This window comes from Rousettus aegyptiacus, unplaced genomic scaffold, assembly GCF_014176215.1.
Source record: "Rousettus aegyptiacus isolate mRouAeg1 unplaced genomic scaffold, mRouAeg1.p scaffold_m13_p_1, whole genome shotgun sequence".
Lineage (NCBI taxonomy): Eukaryota > Metazoa > Chordata > Mammalia > Chiroptera > Pteropodidae > Rousettus > Rousettus aegyptiacus.
The window spans coordinates 83,420,834-83,439,277 of record NW_023416284.1 but is presented as its reverse complement, the minus strand read 5'-3'; the positions used below and the strand labels follow the sequence as shown (position 1 = coordinate 83,439,277).

Below are 18,444 nucleotides of genomic sequence, written 5' to 3'. Positions count from 1 at the left end.
CAGTCAAATTACAGTCTGTTATTAGTAGCACATAGTCAATATCGTAACATAAAATAAGTAATAGAAGAAGAAAGCTTTACTAGATTTACTCTTTAAAGAAGATCCTAAGCAACTAAGATTATTGCTTCATTCTTTGTCTTCCTGGCATTTGTTTACTAAAACTTCTTTATAGCCTTTCATTTTTCCAGTCACTTACTCATTCAACAATATGAAGCCCTTTGTCATCTATGTGGGCACTGTCAGTCAGCCTTCCCTGTCTTGTTCTGCAGGTATCTGTGTCTGTCTTGTTGTTCTAACCCCCAGAAATTAGATGAGTCTGAGGACTGGAGAGGCCATTGAGACTTAGAGAGCCTGTGGTATCCTATCTAAAGAGTAGCCACTTGTTGCCCTGTGGGAATGCAGGCACAATTTTCCAAATCTTTCTAATTACCATGACAAGCAAGAGACATAGATTTTAATGTGAAATCTTCCGGCTTTTAAATGCTAGCCCCTTATTCAGAAAAAAAAAATTTTTTTTAAACACTGCCCAGACCAAATAAAATCACATTTGCAGGTCACATGGAGCCTACAAGTCATTAACTTTGACCTCTGCTCCAGCTGAAACGCTTTCCTGGATCACAAAGGCCACATCTTATGAACATCTTGCTTTCCCCTGGGTGTCTATCAAGAGGGGATAAATGAATCAAGGAATGGAAATAGAGGTAGATTTCCATGAAGCCAATAAAGCTGTAGCTCCTTGACCCCCTACTTACCTGGGACCCTTCTCTGGGGCCATCTATTGCTGTGGTGTTTTCCAGAGTAAGAAAATTCAACCACAATTGACTAGGACTGCTCTCTCTTTCCATTCTGACTTCCCCTCAGTCACACTTTCCCTCATCTCAGGTGGCACTGAACTGGCCAAGAATATTCTTGAGAAATACAAAGGGGAAGCTGAATTGAAGATACATTTAGTTTGAGTTGAGAGGAATTTATTTTTGTGGTTAGCACATGTAATGCCTTCAGGCCACAGTAAGACTGCTCCAACTCTGACCAGTGACTGTCACAGGGTGACCAAGTTGTTGAATCCACCCCAGGGCCCAAGACCCAGGTTCTATTTCCTACTGAGACCTGGGGCCTGCTTAGGCCTTTTACCTGAATCTACCCTCTTGTGAATGATAAACTCCACTGTTAGGTATATACTCATAGGCCCAAGAATAGCCATGAGGTGGCTGTTTTCAGAGTATGGGTACAACGCAGGCATACATATATATGAAGCCCCCCCAGGTACTGAATGGAGCCTGGGGTGGGTAAATAAGGGGAGGGCCTGAACTTCTTTGGGAATTCTAAATCCAAACTTGGCCTTCCCAGTCATTATGAAGGCATATTATTGAAAAAAGGAAGAGAGACACATTTATTTATTAGTTCATTAGCGTGATTTATAATAGTTAACTTACAAAACCTTTAAATATTTAGACATGTGGTATATAGACCTCAGTTTGTACTCAAGCCTGGGACCTCACATTATTAGGGGTATACCTGGGTTGCGGTTACTTTTGCCCATAGTTGTTTTGGTCACCACCACTGTGTAACTTAGTGACATAACTTAATAGTGCTATAAAACTTAGTAACATAAAACCACCATCTTATTATGCTCATGGATTCAGAAGAGCAGAAATTCAGAGAGGGCACACCTTGTCTCTGCTCCACAATGTCTGGGGCCTCAGCTGAGAAGACTCCATGAGATGGTGACTCTATAGCTAGGGACCAGAATCACATCTGGTGGCTGGTACTGGCTGTCAGCTGGGCTGTGGACTGTAAAACCTAAACATGGTCCAGAGTTTCTGGAAGGCTGGCAGTTATAGAGGAACTGGACTTCTTACATGAAGGATCAGGCCTCCAAAGACAAGACTCCCATAGAACAAAGCAGTAGTTGTGCTGCTTTTTCTGATCTAGTTTTCTGTTGGTTACAACCAAGATACAAGTACACCGAGATTGAGGGGGAAGAGACATAGGAAGAGTATCAAAGAATTTGGAGGCCATGGTTTGAAAACACCACACAGACTAAAATATTGTTGGTCACCCTGGTATTGGAATGGCTTCTGGGAAAATGATATATAAGGCAATTCAAAAAATAGTCCAAGGAAACTTGAACTTTCCTGAAATTTGATAGCTCATACATGAAAAAAAAAGTTAATAGAGGCTTTCCTTATGTACGACAAAATGCCTAAAAATTGTATTATCAGTCATAAATTTCTGAAGCTGAAGCCTTTCTAAAATATCAATATTAAAAAATTATTTTTGATCAACCATGTTATAGGAAAGAGGAATTATATCTTTCTATTCTCTTTGTAGAAAATGTCATGAAATTTTTATTACATAAAGAGACAATAAAGAATATGCTACCACAAAAAAGCAGGCATATTTGACTGTTACATAATCATATGAACATCTTTAAGAACATTCAGGATACAAAATAGCAATTAATCTCAAAGAAGAAAAGACCAGCATAAGCAAGAGCAGCCTAGGAAAACTTCATGGAAGATGATGTAGAAATGGGATTTCAGCAGGTAGGAGAATGAAAACTGAGGGCTGAGCTGAGTCATCTGGTCAACCCATTTTGTCAGTTACATTTAACATTAGTTCTGATTGGCTCATTCTCCATACTGATTGGTCAGTGCCTACCAGAGCAGTTGGTAAGTATTTTGCATATTATTTCTGTCAGTTAGAAGGAACAATATTAGCAAAGAAACAGAAAAGGAATAATCTTGGCTCATTTCTCAAAAGGTAAGGAAATTAGACTGCTCGAGTCCAGCTGGGGCAGTTATGGGGGTACAGATGTTTAATTATAGTAAAACCAATTATGAAGAATATTGGATATTGAGCAAAGGAATTTGTACATAATCCCGCAAGCAGTAGGGAGTAATGAATCTTTCTGTAAAATCTCTCTGACCAAATGAAGCTTTTTATTTCAGTCAGATTACTGAAATAGTTGAATGAGGAAAAACTAGGAAGACCTTTTTAGGAAGTGGTTGTCATAATCTAGGCATAAACTTATCAAATGCTAACTAGGGTAATAGAAATTTAGGCTTGTTTGTGTACCACTCCCTTATTAGCTTATATTGAATCATGTATTGAAAACCTCTAGTACCCTCTTAAAATCCTCTGGTCCCATCTCCTTCCAGCCATGGTTGCAGTAAGTAGTTCTATTCATCCAGCTGCATGCTGGAGCACCCTTTGAGTGCCTTCTCTCACTTCCTGGCCCTGGCTTCTCTGATTCAGTGGCTGGCTGGGATGTCCAATAAACCCACTGAACACTCACTAAGAAATGCTGTATTGTTAACATCTAATGAAGCAATCATAGACCACTGGGGATGTGTACTCTAGGTAAATGCTTCCCTTTTACTCCCCACCCCATAGTGATACATTTTGTAAAGCTTCCAAAAGTACCTGTGGGGTTAGTCACCTATAAGGATGGCTGCCTTGATCGTATTGGCTTTCTTCCTCAGCCTCCCACCTCATCCCCACACTCTCTCCTGCACCCTGTGACAAAATTCCCAAATAAACCACCCATGCAGAAGCCTTTGTACCGTGTTCTTCTTTGGGGAAACCCAGGCTAAGGTAGGATTTTCACTTCTAGTTCTTTTGAAGTCACCATAGTGGAACCTCACATAATATTTATTCTTCCATCATTAGGAGTATCAATATGGCCAATAGTTAATATCTCCTTTTGACCTTATAACTTCTAAAAATGAGTTTGTAGAACTCTAAGTAGTTGTTTTAAGCCTGTAGGGAAGTAATTTACAACATTGGGAAAAGTCAAGAATTTAGAATTATAAGATGTAGATTTGAACTTTGTTACCTACTAGGTCAGTGATCAAGGCAAATCATATAGCTCTTCTAATCTTTAGTATGCCCATCTATAAAATAGGGAAGTTAGCAACTCCCAAACTCACGGGGTTTGTCTAAGTATCAACAGGACAATGTGTGCGCGCTGGGCACTTGCTAAATTTTTTTTCTTTTAATTTTTCAGTATTATTTTATATTAGTTTTAGGCATACAGAATAATGGTTAGATATTTCTACAACTTCTGAAGTTGGGTACAATAAATTTAGTACCCATCTGGCACAATAGAAAATTATTACATTAATATTGACCGTATTCCCTATGCTGTACTTCAAATTCCCATGACTATTTTGTAACTACCAATTTGTACTTCTTAATCCTTTCCTATTTTTCGCCCAGCTCCCCAACCCCCCTTCCATCTGGCAATCATCAGTTTTTTATTTGTATTTAAGTCAGTTTTCATTTGTTTGTTTGTTTATTTTGTTCTTTATATCCACATACAAGTGAAGATCATATGGCATTTGTCTTTCTCTGTCTGATTTATTTAAGCATAATACCTTCTGTGTGCATCCATGTCATTCCAAATGGTAATATTTTATTCTTTATGGCTGAGTAATATTCCATTGTATATATATGTACCTCCTCTTCTTTATCCCACTGCCTATTGTTGGGGTCTTGGGTTGCTTCCATATCTTGGCTATTGGAAATAGCGCTGCAATGGACATAGGGGTGCAATAATGTTTTGAATTAGTGTTTTGATTTTCTTCGGATAAATACTCAGAAGTGCAGTTGCTAGGTCATAAGGTGGTTCTATTTTTAATTTTTTGAGGAACCTCCAAACTATTTTTCCATGGTAGCTGTACCATTTTCATTCCCACCAATAGTTCATGAGGGTTCCCTTTACTCCACATCCTCACCAGTGCTTGTTGTTTGTTGATTTATTGATGATGGTCATTCTTACAGGTATGAGGTGATATCTCACTGTGGTTTTAATTTGAATTTCTCTGATGATTAGTGATGTTGAGGATCTTCACATATGTCAATGGGACATCTGTATGTCTTCTTTGGAGAAATGCCTATTCAGGTCCCTGCCCATTTTTTAATTGGATTGTTTGCTTTTTGGTGTTGAGTTGTATGAGTTATTTATAAGTTTTGGATATTAATCCCTTATCGGATGTATCATTGGCAAATACCTTCTCCCATTCAGTAGGTTGTCTTTTCATTTTGTTGATGGTTTCCTTTGTTGTGCAATAACTTTTTGGTTTGATGTAGTCCCATATGTTTATTTTTTTTCATTTGTTTCCCTTGCCCAAAAAATATATCAGAAAAATAGTACTAAGAGCAATATCAAGAGAGCTTACTGCCTATGTTTTCCTCTAGTTTAATGGTTTTTGATCTTACATTTAAGTCTTTAATCCATTTTGAGTCTATTCTTGTATATGATATAAAAAGGTGTTCCAGTTTTGTTTTGTTTTGTTTTGTTTTGTTTTTGCATATATCTGGCCAATTTTTCCAATATCATTTATTGAAGAGACTGACATTAGCCCATTATATAGTCTTGCCTCCTTTGCCATAGGTTGATTGGCCATACAGGTGTCAGTTTATTTCTGGGCTCTCTATTCCATTCCATTGACCTATGTTTCTGTTTTTATGTTAGTACCAAGCTGTACTATAGCCTTGTTATTCTGATATCAGGTAGTATAAAACCTCCAACTTTGTTCTTTTTCAAGATTACCATGGCAATTCAAGATCTTTCATGGTTCCATATAAATTTTTAGACTATTTGTCCTAGTTCTGTGAAAAATACCATTGGTGTTTTGATCAGGATTACATAGAATCTATAGATTGCTTTGGGTAGTATGGACATTTTAACAATATTAATTCTTCCTATCTATGAGTGTGGTATATGCTTCCATTTATTTGTTATCTTCTTCCTTTTCTTTCTTCAATTTCTTATAATTTTTTGAGTATGTCTTTTACCTCGATTAAATTTATTCCTATGTATTTTATTGTTTGATGAATTGTAAGTGGGGTGGTTTTCTTAATATCGCTTTCTGATAGTTTATTATTGGTGTATAAAAATGCAACTGACTTCTGAATATTCAGTGGTATCCTGCTCCTTTACTGAATTTATTTATCAGTTCTAACGGTTTTTTGGTGAAATCTTTAGAATTTTCTCTATAATAGTATCTGCAAATAATGATAGTTCTACTTCTTCCTTTCCAATTTGGATGCCTTTTATTTCTCTTTCTTGTCTCACTGCTCTAGTTAGAACTTCCAATACTTTGTTGAATAGAAGTGGTGAAAGTGGACATCCTTATCTTGTTCCTCATCTTAAGAAAAATGTTTTTAGCTTTTCCCCATTGAGTAAGATGTTAGCTATAGGTTTGTCATATATGGCCTTTATTATGCTGAGGTATGTTTCCTCTATTCCCACTTTGCTGGGGCAGCTTAGTGAAAGGCCTAGGGCACCCCAAGTTCTGAAGCTGCTTGCCAGCTGTTCGTAAGGCAGAGCAGCTGAAAAAGCCTCAGGTCACATGCAAGTTGGGTGAGGTAGGGTACCAGGAAGTCAGCAGGGAAGCACGAGTGGTGTTCACCAGGTTAGTGCAGTTCAGATTTGGTGCCAGTGCTGAGCCTGTGACCACGCACAAAAGTCTCAGATAACACCGAAGTTAGCTGCTGCCCACCTCGGGCCCACAGACCCCCAGGCTTGGCTGGGAGTGGTTGTTCACCACCAAAGAGTCTCCGGAGATAGGCAGAGGCTTGTTGATTGCTGCTAAAAGAGCCTCCTACTGAGGGGGTGGGGTGGGGCCAGCCTATTTCAAGTCTCTCCCCACCCCCCACCTATAAGTCTCTATATGATCTCTTCTTTATGTTCTTAGTTATAATGCTCAGCTAGTCTTCAGATAGTTCTCCGGGTTGATTATTTTATAATTTAGTTGTAATTTTAAAGCAGTCATGGGAGGAGACAAGCACAGCATTTACTACTCTGCTATTTTGACCAGCACCTAATAGCACTATTATTATACACATTTTATAGATGAGATGAGAAAATGACACAAAGGAGTTAAGTAACTTGCCTAAGGTCACACGGTGAGTACTACTTCTTAAAAAAAATTCTTTTAACATTTCTTGCAATACTGGCTTGGTGGCAATGAACTCTTTTGGCTTTTTCTTGTTTGAGAAGCTCTTTACCCCTCCTTTAATTCTAAATGATAGTTTTGCTGGGTAGAATAATCTTGGTTGTAGGTGCTTACTTTTCATCACTTTGAATATTTCGTGCCAATCCTTTCTGGCTTACAAAGTTTCTCTTTAGAAATCTGCTGACATTCTTATGAAAGCTTCCTGTAGGTAACTAACTGCCTTTCTCTGGCTGTTTTGAAGATTCTCTCTTTGTCTTTAATTAACTTTTGACCTTTTAATTATCATGTGTCTTGATGTGGGCCCGTTTAAATTTACCTTGTTTGGAATTCTCTGCACTTCTTGGGCTTATATGCCTATTTCATTTGCCAGGTTAGGAAAATTTTCTGTCATTGTTTCTTCAAATAGTTTCTCAATCCTTAGCTCTCTCTCTTCTCTTTCTGGTACTTCTATTATGCGAGTGTCTATAGGCTTAATGTTGTCCCAGGGGATCGTAAAACTATCCTTATCTTTTTTTGGATTCTTTTTTCTTGTTGATCTTCTGATTGAGTGTTTCTTGCTACCTTGTCTTCTAAATTACTGATTCAATCCTCTGCTTCAACTAATCTACTGTTGATTCCCTCTAATGTATTTTTCATTTCAGTCATTACGTTCTTCATTTCTGACTGTTCTTTTTTGTTTTTCTCTCTCCATTTTTGTGTTTTCTATATCTTTGTTGAATCTATCACTAAGATCATTGAGCATTTTTATAACTAGTGTTTTGAACTCTGTATCCGATAGATTGTTTATCTCCATTTTGTTGTTTTTCTGGAGGTTTGTTCTATTCTTTCATTTGAGACATGTTTCTTTGTCTCCACATTTTGGCTGCATCCTTGTGTTTGTTTCCATGTATTAGGTAGACCTGCTATGTCTTAGTAGTGTAGCTTTATTTAGCAGGTTTTTTGTGGGGCTTAGCGGCATAGTCTCCCTGACACCTGAGCCAGGTGTTTCAGGAATGTCCCTTTTGTGGGCTGTGTATGCCTTTCTGCTGTAGTTGAGCCTTAATTACAGTCGGCACATCAGTTAGAGAGACTGACCCTTAGGTTGATTGTTTCTGAGGACTGGCCATGATGACAGTGGAGGAGCCGTTGTGCAGGGGCTGACACTATGGAGCAGGATTCACTTTAGCAGGGGTCTGGTGCCTAACCAATCTTCCTTTTGGGTGTGTGGTTTATGAAGGTGGTTGGGTGATGCTCTGTTGTGTTTTGAAGCTGCCATTGGGTGTGTGGGTTCTGGATCCTTTTGGGAGGAGCTATGTTGCAGGATAAGGTCAGCTGCTACCTGTGCTCTACCCAAGACCAATTGGTATAAACTACATAGTGATCTGCAAATGGTTGCCACTTGTACTAGCCTTGGAGGTGTCTGGTTGAGGCTAAGCTGTGAATCAAGGCTGGCTCCCACTAGTGCTAGGCTTGGCGGTACTTAGCAAGAGGTACAGGGCATGCTGAGGCCAGATGCTGCTTGTTTAGGGCTTGAGAAACTTTGAGCAATTTTAGGAAAATCCACAGCATGAGCCAAGATAGGCTGTTTTTATGAGAGCACCACTGGAAACAGCTTGGTGGGCCCGCAAGTTGGGTGGGGTGGGGTCTCAGGGTATCACTGGGGCATGTTGAACAGCGTTACTCAGGTTGATGAAGACTGAGATATGGCAGCCACCTGTGTCTGAACACTGGGTTGGAGGAGGGCTCAACAAAGGAATAATGGATTCTGCCAACACTTCTGTCTGAGAGAGAGGTGCTCCCTCCAGCCCTCACCCTGAAGCCAGACAATTCAGTTCCTCCTCACATGTCCCTGGCACTCTTTGAGCTATGCCCCAGTGCTGGAGCTCAGAGAAAGTGAGTTTGTTAGTAAGTAAGTGCATGTGCAGGCCCTTTAAGAGAAACACCTCTGTCAGACAAAATCTCCTCTGGTTTTCATAGCCAGAAGTTGTGCAGACTTCTCTTCCTAGCACTGGAGCCCTAAGCTGGGGACCTTTGTGTGGGGCTGGGACCAACCACTCCTTAGGGGGTACCTCCGCAGCTGAGATATCCTTCCAGATTTTTAAACCCCATACAGGGATGTGGGACCAGCTTGTTCCATATCTCTGCCCCTCTATCAGTCTCAACACAGCTTCTTCTCTATGTCCTTAGTTATGTGACTTCTGTTCGAATAGACTTTAAGTGATTCTTAATGATGGTTGTTCTGTAGTTTAGTTGTAATTTTGATGTGGTCATGAGAGAAGCCAAGCACAGTATTTCCCTCTCTGCCATCTTGACCGAAACTTGGCATTTGCTAATTAGTGTGTTTGGCACTATAAACATTTTCTCACAGAGATGTAAGTATAAGAATGATCATTATAGAGTTAAAAAAAAAAAGAAAGAGCTTAAATTTCAAACAATAGAAAATTGGTAAAATATGTTATGATATATTCCTATATTGAAATACATTGGGGCTATTAAAAAATATCTGATAGGCTTTTAAGTGTTAGCATCAGAAGTAGTATGATATATTGTTTGAGGTTATTAAACAGTGTACAGAACGATCTCATTTATATTAAAACAGATATTTACGTATATATTTTAAGTCTGGAAGTAAATGTCAACTATTAAAAATGATTATCTCTTAGGTGTAGGATCTGCATAGAGAAAATTTCATGTAAAGTTTTTACAAAATTCATGTAGTATAAAATACTTAAAAATAGATAATTAAATAAGCACAAATCAGAGAGAAATTCAAGTTGGATAATCTATGGCCACTTTGACAGTGAAATGCATCCCTCTTGTTCTTGGCTTCTGAATGCAAATGAAGTGTCTGTCTGATAATAGTGACTGTCGTGTTTAGGAATGGTGAAAGGAAGGAGAAAGGGGGTAGCTTTGAGATCTAAACACTCTACCATAACAAAGTAGTTCAAAAGGTGAGGTTGGAGGCCTGACAAGGAAATAGGAAAAAAGTTCCCAGGGGAGTATGAGAGAAGAAAATAGAACTTCCCCAACCGGGAAACTAGGAATGGAAAAAATTCACAACCAGCTGCAGGTGAACATACGGGATTCGTTTTCTTACATTCACTCTCCTAGAGTAAACTTCTACGTAAAGTGTTAAGAATTGCTTGAAAAGTATCAGAAGTAGCCAGAACAAGCAAGGTTCTGGCTGTGAAAGCCAGAGGCTGCCCTAACTCCTCTGTCACCAGACAGGAGTTACCTGTACCTGTTCTAATCTCTTCCCAGCCATTTAAATTTGCCTTTGACTAACTTGATAATACATCAGACCTACTACAACCAGCCAAAGTCTGATATGATCCTATGAGCTAATGCTTTTGACTGAGATGCCATCTCCCCACCTCTACTCTCAGGAACTGGAGTTTGCAGTTCTAGCTAATAAGGACCGAGGAGGAATTATGCAAATACGTTTTAGGCTCCCATGATCCATGTCTTGTGATCAACTTAGATGAGTTATGAGAAAGTTTTCTTGAGTGAACCCTAGACCTGTATAACTCAAAAGGATGAGACAATTTAGTTTGTAATTTTTCAGATGAGAAAACTGAAGCTTAGAGAAGTTATACGACTTTCCCTGAGGCCATAACAAATTGCAGAGCCCTCAGGAGAACCAGTACTCCTCATGTGGCATGATTTTCACTTTGTCATTCTACACTTTGGCTGCTACATTTCCAGCTGCAGCATTTCAGAGTTTCGGGAGTTTATAAAGAATGATCCTTTACACCTTCACTCTAAATAGAGAATTGAAAATAAAGATATAGCTCTGAACACTTTTACTGTAATGGCTAGTATTTCTAATATCAGCAGCATCTCAATGTCACATAATCAATGACTTTTGCGCATTCATTCATTCATTCATTCATTTATCAAACATTTATTGAGTCTGTATAATATGCCAGGCCCTAGAGCAGGAGAAATGAAAATACACAGTGGTAGATAACCTAACAATAATTTTAAGTCATAGAACTTTATCCAGTCAATCTGGTCCTGCCCATTAGATTCCTGGCCCTTGGTCTTGGCAATCCTTGTACAGAGGATCAGTACATCATTGCAAAACACAAAGTTTTCTGAAGACCCTCTGAAAACATTCACTTGTAATCAGCTCTTGGATATAGTCCCTGTGAACAGCAGTATGATAGGAATCTTGGAAAGCCAGGAAGTGTAGAAGCTTTCACCTCTTACATTTTATCTACCCCTGGAATCTTTGCATCCTTTATATCATTCATGATAAGTCTTGCTAGGTAGGACAAGCTGCATTATCAATTAGATACCAAGACCCAGTCCTAACCTTTGGGACAATTATTCCACTGGCTCAGCAAAGATCTCAGCTAATTAATTTTGACAACAAAGAAAGCATGGCTATATATTATAGACTTACAAACCATCACATCTTATGAACAGTGTGTCTGAGACTGGGCTTTGCTGTTAGAATGGCAACCTGTGCAAGTCTTGAGAAGATATATGGGGAAGCCCCAAGGCAGGCTACCTCTGGCATCCTGAACATTGACATCATTAACTGCCACTTGTGTCGCAATTGTCTCAGTGTGTGCCAAGGAGTGTGTGTCTACTGAGACCGTAAATTGAAGCCAGCGACAGAGGGAAGCATCTGTGTCGTGTTCTCTCATTTGTTTTCTGCAGTCCCTGACATCAACTTCACATACGAAAGGGTAAACATCCTGTCTCCACCATAGATTTAACATTACATAGGGAAGCTACAGACAGATTTCTAAAATCTGATTCGTTTACTGGGCAGACCTCTGACTTTTTCTTTTTCTTTTTCTCTGACTTTTCTACGGGACTTTTTTTCTATGGACATGAACTCCTTGCTACCTCTCTCTCACCCGTTTTCTGTCATGTCCCTCATGTTTCTGGCTATGCTTCTAAAAGCTATATTTCAGGTGACACTTTGCAATCTCAAACAAAAAGATGAACATCTTTTGAGAGAGAGTCAAAGCTTCCTCTCCTATCTGTCCTTCACTTACCAAGTATCCATGAGACCCTGTTTACCTCAGTCCAGACTGTAGCCACTTAAGTACAAGCTAAAATTCCCCATACTTCTATTTTTGATAAAACTGTAAAGGACATAAAATATACTATTACTTATGAAATTTGCCACAGTTTTCTCAAAAAATACCTTTTATCAACTTAAGAAAGTTCCTTACTAGGTCAAGTTTGCTAATTTGTTTTTAGTTTCACATGCAGGAATTGAGATGTTATTAATGTGATAAATTACACAAGTAAAGATTTCATGTTGAATTATCTTTAAATAAAGCCTACTTCATCAGTTCATATGTGTATATTGATAGACTGCTAGATCCAATTTGCTAATATTTTATTTGGAATTTTTGCCATTATATTTATAATTAAGATTAGTATATAACTTCTTGCATTTTTCTTACCTGGCATAAATACTAATAACCATACCTCCTTCTTCACCTGAGTTGGCCAGACATTTTAGTCTATGGTAGGGAAAAATTAAATCTTTGTTCACCATAAGAAGAAGCCAATAGATAAATTAAAATTGATTAGTCACAAAATAGCAATATAAGAATTATTGAAAAATAAGAAGATAAATAATGAGAAAGAACATCTGAAAGAATTTAAAGTGGTTGCCTCTAGAAGATAACAGTAATTAAACTGGGAACTGCATGCACTGGTGTGTCTGTGTGTGTGTGTGTGTGTGTGTGTGGGCGTGTGTGTATGTGTTACATCTGATTGAGTGAGAGATTTTGTCGCTTTGCTTGGACAAGTAGTTCAGAATACAGTGTTGGTTGTGGAGGGATCCTTCAGTGATTATGCCATCAGGAGACATAATCTAGACCCAATCTGGGCTGACAGGGTAGGGCTGGCCCACCATCAGGTGCTCATATCAAGGCTGACGCTAAAGAGGAAAGTATATCTACCACTTGTAGTATTATCAATTTTAATCAGAATTCTAACTGGTAGAAGGTAAGATGAAACCCAATGATGACAAAAGGTGTTCTTTTTGCTCTGTTTTTTGTTTGCAATGAAAACTGATTTTTTTTTCTGTTAAAATAGTTAAAGCAGTAGATTTTTAGTTTTGTAGGATTTTAAAAATTGCTGCTGTTTGTTTGCATATTTGTTTTGCCTTGTAACTTAGCCTGGGGGAGGTTATATTTTCTTTCAACTAAAATTGTCCTATTAAATCAGCATTTCAGATTGGACCAGACTGCTGCTCCCTCCTCTCCCACTTTTGTGGTTATTGTTATAAAGTTAAAAGTGTTTAAAGCAGTAGTTTATCTTGGTAAGGTACTTTTCATTGAGAATTGAGGCCACAAATGGTTATTATCTTGGAACTTGGGAAAATTCTTAAAATTGGGCTTTCAGACTCTTAGAATAAATCTGCTTTCTTCTGCTATTTGTTCTTCTTATCAACCTTTTTGAAGAGTTTCAGACTAACTGTTTCAGTTCTGGAGGCTGGCTGGCTATGGTATTTCAAGGCCATGATTGAGTTAAGGGGATGAATACTAGATAATAAAAAAAAAGGGTGATGAAGTTTAGGGACTAAATTGACATTCACGTTCTGATTAGATTGGAGAAAGGACAAGTATAGTAGATATTGCCCTACTATAGTTGATTGGGTTAAAGTGTAGCTGGTTGTAATTGAAAAAGCAATCTGATTTATGTAATGTCTAATAAAGGTAATCATATGGGGACCCTGGAGAGAAGAGGATACTGGTAACTTTGCGTATCTGTGGGTGTTAGAGGCAGTGGAGGGTGTAGAGGCTTTCTGTAGGAGATGACATTTGAGCTGATCTTGAGGGCTGGCACAGTGGAGAGCAGGACTCTCTAGGAAAATTATATCCAAAGGTATATAAAATTATATCCAAAGTTTTGAAAGAATATGTTCTATTCAGGAACAGTACAAAGTTCAGCATGGTGCTGCATAGTGTGAAGTGTCAGGAAATGAGCATGGAGGTTCTGTTATCAGAGACCTTGTAGAACAAAGGATTCCAATTAGATTATAAAAGGGAGAATTGGAGACTTCTCCAGTAGGAGGATAACATTATCAAGTTTATTTCTTATAAGGATTATCAATGATATTGTATAGAAGATAGACAAGAATAAGATATACTGATGATAGAGCACCTATGAGGAGGCTTTAAGTGAAGGAAAAAACACCACAATTCCTGAATTAAGATGAGTGATGGGAAATGAGAGATGAAGGGTACTAGTCCAGAAAAAACCTAGATTCTTTTTTGGCCAATTTGGTGAGTGGTAACACCATGATATTTCTTCTTGGCATGTAGGTTCCATAAAATACTGGCATCTATTTCACACCCAGTTTCAAGAAATGTTAAGAGACTCTGTAGAGGAAGGAATATTTAATAATCCAAAACTTTTAGGAAACACAGAATACTCTACACCCTTCTTGGGGAGTCACAGTGGAAACAGGCATATTAAAGACTCACAGTAAAGAATCTGTTAGATTTTCTTTAACTCGAAGTTTCTGATTTAGTTTTATGAATTTAGAACCCTCTTTTCACAGAACACATATTTGGGGGAAACTGCTATATAGAGGAGCTCTACCTAGATTGAATGCAGTTTTTAGGCTATGAAGTTTGGGAGGGAGATGTATGATTCTATTATCCAAGAATATCTGTGTTGGAATCAGAAGAAAGAACTCTATTCAGTTGTGTGCTGGCAAATATTTACCAGCCAACTTGGGGTTTGGGGAGAGGCAGGAGAGTCTTGGAGGTGTGAGGAGATACAGGAGGAGGTATGAAATAGTTGTCTTGAAGAGCAGGACAACAAACTCACTGCTGGGGCAGTGTAATAGAATCTGCAGGCAGTTTTGAGTATATTTTGGAGGTTTGAGGTCATGAATTTAAAGTAAGACTAGACAGAAACAGTTGTGCCATTTTCTCCAGCGACCTTCAGCAGCTTGAGATTAGGAACTAAGAAGACGGGGGCTGAGTTTAACCAGGATTTGGGTTTTTCTGGGAAAGGAAAGGAGCATGAGAGTTGTGAATATGTGCAATTTCTGGTGTGTCCAGAGAGAGTAAGCATATGAAGGTGTAATGATAATGGAGAGGAGATGAGGTCTTTGAATGCATGATCTCAAGCTATCAGGACAGCTGGAGTTTGGGGCACTAAGTAAGTAAGTGGAAAGAAAAGGAAGTAATAGTTAAGATTTTGGAGATGGGGCATTTAGTGATAAGATCTAAAGTGTGGCAAGGGAAGAGATTATCAGAAGTGAAGAGGTCAAGGTGTTGGGTAGGTCATGGTGACAACATCCAGGATTGTGTGGATGAGGAAGGAGGAGGAAGGCAGCTGAGCCAGGTGCTAATCCTCAAGGTTTTAAGAGGACAGGGAATTTCAGAGATGACAGCAACAGGGCCAGTGGCGCTGGAACTGCATGAGCTTTAAGGGGGGGGGGGGGTTATAGAGAACAGAAGAAATATTTTTGAAAGAGCAAAGAGTCATGCCGCTTTTAGATTTTGAACTTCGAGATGATGTGAAACATCAGAGGAAAACCACCTCTACTTCAGGGAGCTGCAGGGAGAAATGACCTCCACAGGGAACAGCTGGGTTCCACTGTTAGGCAAGAAGGCAAAGGGAAGGTTTGGAGGGGTGGCTGAGAATTGAGGAGAGTATGCTAATGAGGTGCTGCACTCCAGAGGACTGTGGAAAAGTCTAGGAGGGTGGGGGATGGTTGGACACTTGCGGGATGAAGGTCCAGATGATGACAGAACTGCAGTGCATGAGGTGGACTGTTGGCGCAAGCTGAGTTCAATAAAATTATGGTTGGGGGTACCTCACTCTGCTTTGGCCGAAACACCAAAAAGGCAGTTTTGTACTTAGATCACCTCTGCCTGCTCCAGTTCCCACGATGCCTTGTTTCCCACAGCAAACAGAGCTGCGCCCACACTGTTTCTAGACACTATAGCATCAGGTACAAGATGTACTCAACAAGTATTCACTGCAGAAATGATTCTCAAGGAAGAGATAGGGACAGCACTAACACGGCCCTGTCTCCTCAGTAACATATTAATGGAGACTTAGCTAACATTACTATCCTCTAGGGAAGTACTGGAAGATGCTTCTGTCTGACCCTTCTCCCCTCATTTGCTGTGTCCCTTGGAGGAGCCATGTATCTGATTGAGGAGATAGGGCCAGCTTTGCTGGTTGCAGGGTAGGGGGGTGCATTTTGCTCGCAGACTCTGTTCTCCTGTGGTCAACACACGGGAATTCAGGCCTAGGTTCACTGCAGGCCTGCTTTCTTGGTGCTCTGATTTTTGCATCTCTGTGCTTGACAAGGTAGAGGTACCTGGACAGGTAAGAGTTTGCTCTGTTGACCAACCCTCTCCATGTGTAGCTCCCAAAATTTAGCCTTGCCTTGTCCAGTATGAGAGCCACGAGTCATCTGTAGCTAATCACATTTAAGTTAATTCAAATAAAATTAAATCAGTGCCTTGATGGCACTAACCACATTTCAAGAGCTCAATAGCCTCACATGGCTACATCCAAGCTAGGATAGCTACAGAATATTTCCATCCCTGCAGAAAGTTTTTTAGAATGTACCGATCTATACCATTAATCAAGATGTTATTTTTGTCCCCATCTATCTCCTGTGTTTTTCGTCATTGATGCAGAATCTTCAAGTTAGCCACAAAACTCGCAGGCGTGGCTTTGGGCGTGCGGAGCAGCAGGCATGGCTCAGTACAAAGGCACCATGCGCGAGGCCGGCCGGGCCATGCACCTGATCAAGAAGCGGGAAAAGCAGAAGGAGCAGATGGCGGTGCTGAAGCAGCGCATCGCCGAGGAGACCATCATGAAGTCAAAGGTGGACAAGAAATTCTCGGCCCATTACGACGCTGTGGAGGCCGAGCTTAAGTCAAGCACGGTGGGTCTGGTGACCCTGAACGACATGAAAGCCAAGCAGGAGGCCCTGGTGAGGGAGCATGAGAGGCAGCTGGCCAAGAGGGAGCAGCTGGAGGCGCGCAGACAGCAGCTGGAGGCGCTGCGCGACAGGGAGCGCAAGCAGAAGCAGAAGCGCCAGATCTCTAGCTTGTCCTTCACGCTCTACGAGGGAGACGAGGGCACCGACGGCTCAGCAGCAGAGGAGCAGTCCCAGTTACCGAAGGTGATGGGCAAGAGGAGGAGGAACCTAGGGAAGAATCCGGACGTGGACACGAGTTTTCTGCCTGACCGCGACCGCGAGGAGGAGGAAAACCGGCTGCGGGAGGAGCTGCGGCAGGAATGGGAGGCTAAGCGCGAGCAGGTGAAGCGCGAGGAGATAGAGGTCACATTCAGCTACTGGGACGGCTCGGGGCACCGGCGCATGGTGCGCATCCACAAGGGCGGCACCGTGCAGCAATTCCTCAAGAAGGCCCTGCAGGGCCTGCGCAAGGACTTCCGCGAGCTGCGGGCAGCCAGCGTGGAACAGCTCATGTACATCAAGGAGGACCTGATCCTGCCCCACTACCACACCTTCTATGACTTCATCGTCACCAAGGCCCGAGGCAAGAGCGGGCCGCTCTTCAACTTCGACGTGCATGACGACGTGCGGCTGCTGAGTGACGCCACCATGGAGAAGGATGAGTCACACGCCGGCAAGGTGGTGCTGAGAAGCTGGTACGAGAAGAACAAGCACATCTTCCCCGCCAGCCGCTGGGAGCCCTATGACCCGGAGAAGAAGTGGGACAAGTACACAATCCGATGACACCCCCTGCCCTGCCCGACCTCCACTGCCCCTCCCCTGCCCCCACGCAACCCTTCTGTCCCTCTGGTGTTCCCCTGTCCACTTCAGGACAGTGACAGGCAGCATGTGACAGGACACTGTGTCCTGTAACTGGCGCTTAATTTGGTGACCTTAATTTCTTCCCTGAAATTTAATAAAAACCAAAATTTCTCATTCAAATTTGGTCATGGTATTGCTAAAATTGTTATTATTATTATTATTAATCATCATCATCATCATCACTGTATGGATTTATTACATGGCTCTGTTGAACTATATTGAAACTATGATTGGGTACACTATGGGCCAAAAAATGAGAATAAGAGGCGCATTTCCTTCTTGAGTCACAGTATTAGCATTGGTGACCATGAGCATGGACTTTGGAGCCAGATGGCCTGGGTTTGATTTCCAATTCAGCTTCTTACTTGCTGTGTAATTTTGGGCAAACTAATTGAAACTTCTTGCCTCAGTTTCCTCACCTGTAAATAGGGATAACAATCGCTTACCTCATAAAATTGTGTGAGGATTAAATGAGTTAATGTTTGTAAAGCACTTAGAACTCAATAAATGTCTGTTGTTGTCGTCGTCGTCGTCATTGTCTTGGTTAATTTATTTAAAGGACTGCTATGACCCATTGCAGAACTATCTGAGGGCAGAGGTTGACCTGCCCATCGCTTTCCCCAGGATCAGGGTAGTGAGATTGAAGGGTATTTAGTCCCAGAGGTTAGGAGAACAGAAAACTAGTGAGGGTAGCTTACCAGGTCG

The 18,444-nt window shown here is 40.6% G+C and overlaps 1 protein-coding gene across 4 annotated transcripts in view; it reads left to right on the top strand.

Annotated features, from left to right (window-relative positions):
* Positions 1-18,176, top strand: part of FAM50B (family with sequence similarity 50 member B) — an 80,189-nt gene extending 62,013 nt beyond the window's left edge. For all 4 annotated transcript variants that reach the window (XM_016166701.2, XM_016166702.2, XM_036237428.1 and 1 more), the window contains one exon: positions 16,592-18,176. In XM_016166701.2, the coding sequence (XP_016022187.1) occupies positions 16,651-17,661 (1,011 nt within the window). In that variant the 5' untranslated portion in view covers positions 16,592-16,650 and the 3' untranslated portion in view covers positions 17,662-18,176. The remainder of the gene's footprint in view (positions 1-16,591) is intronic.
* The last annotated feature ends 268 nt before the right edge of the window (positions 18,177-18,444 follow it).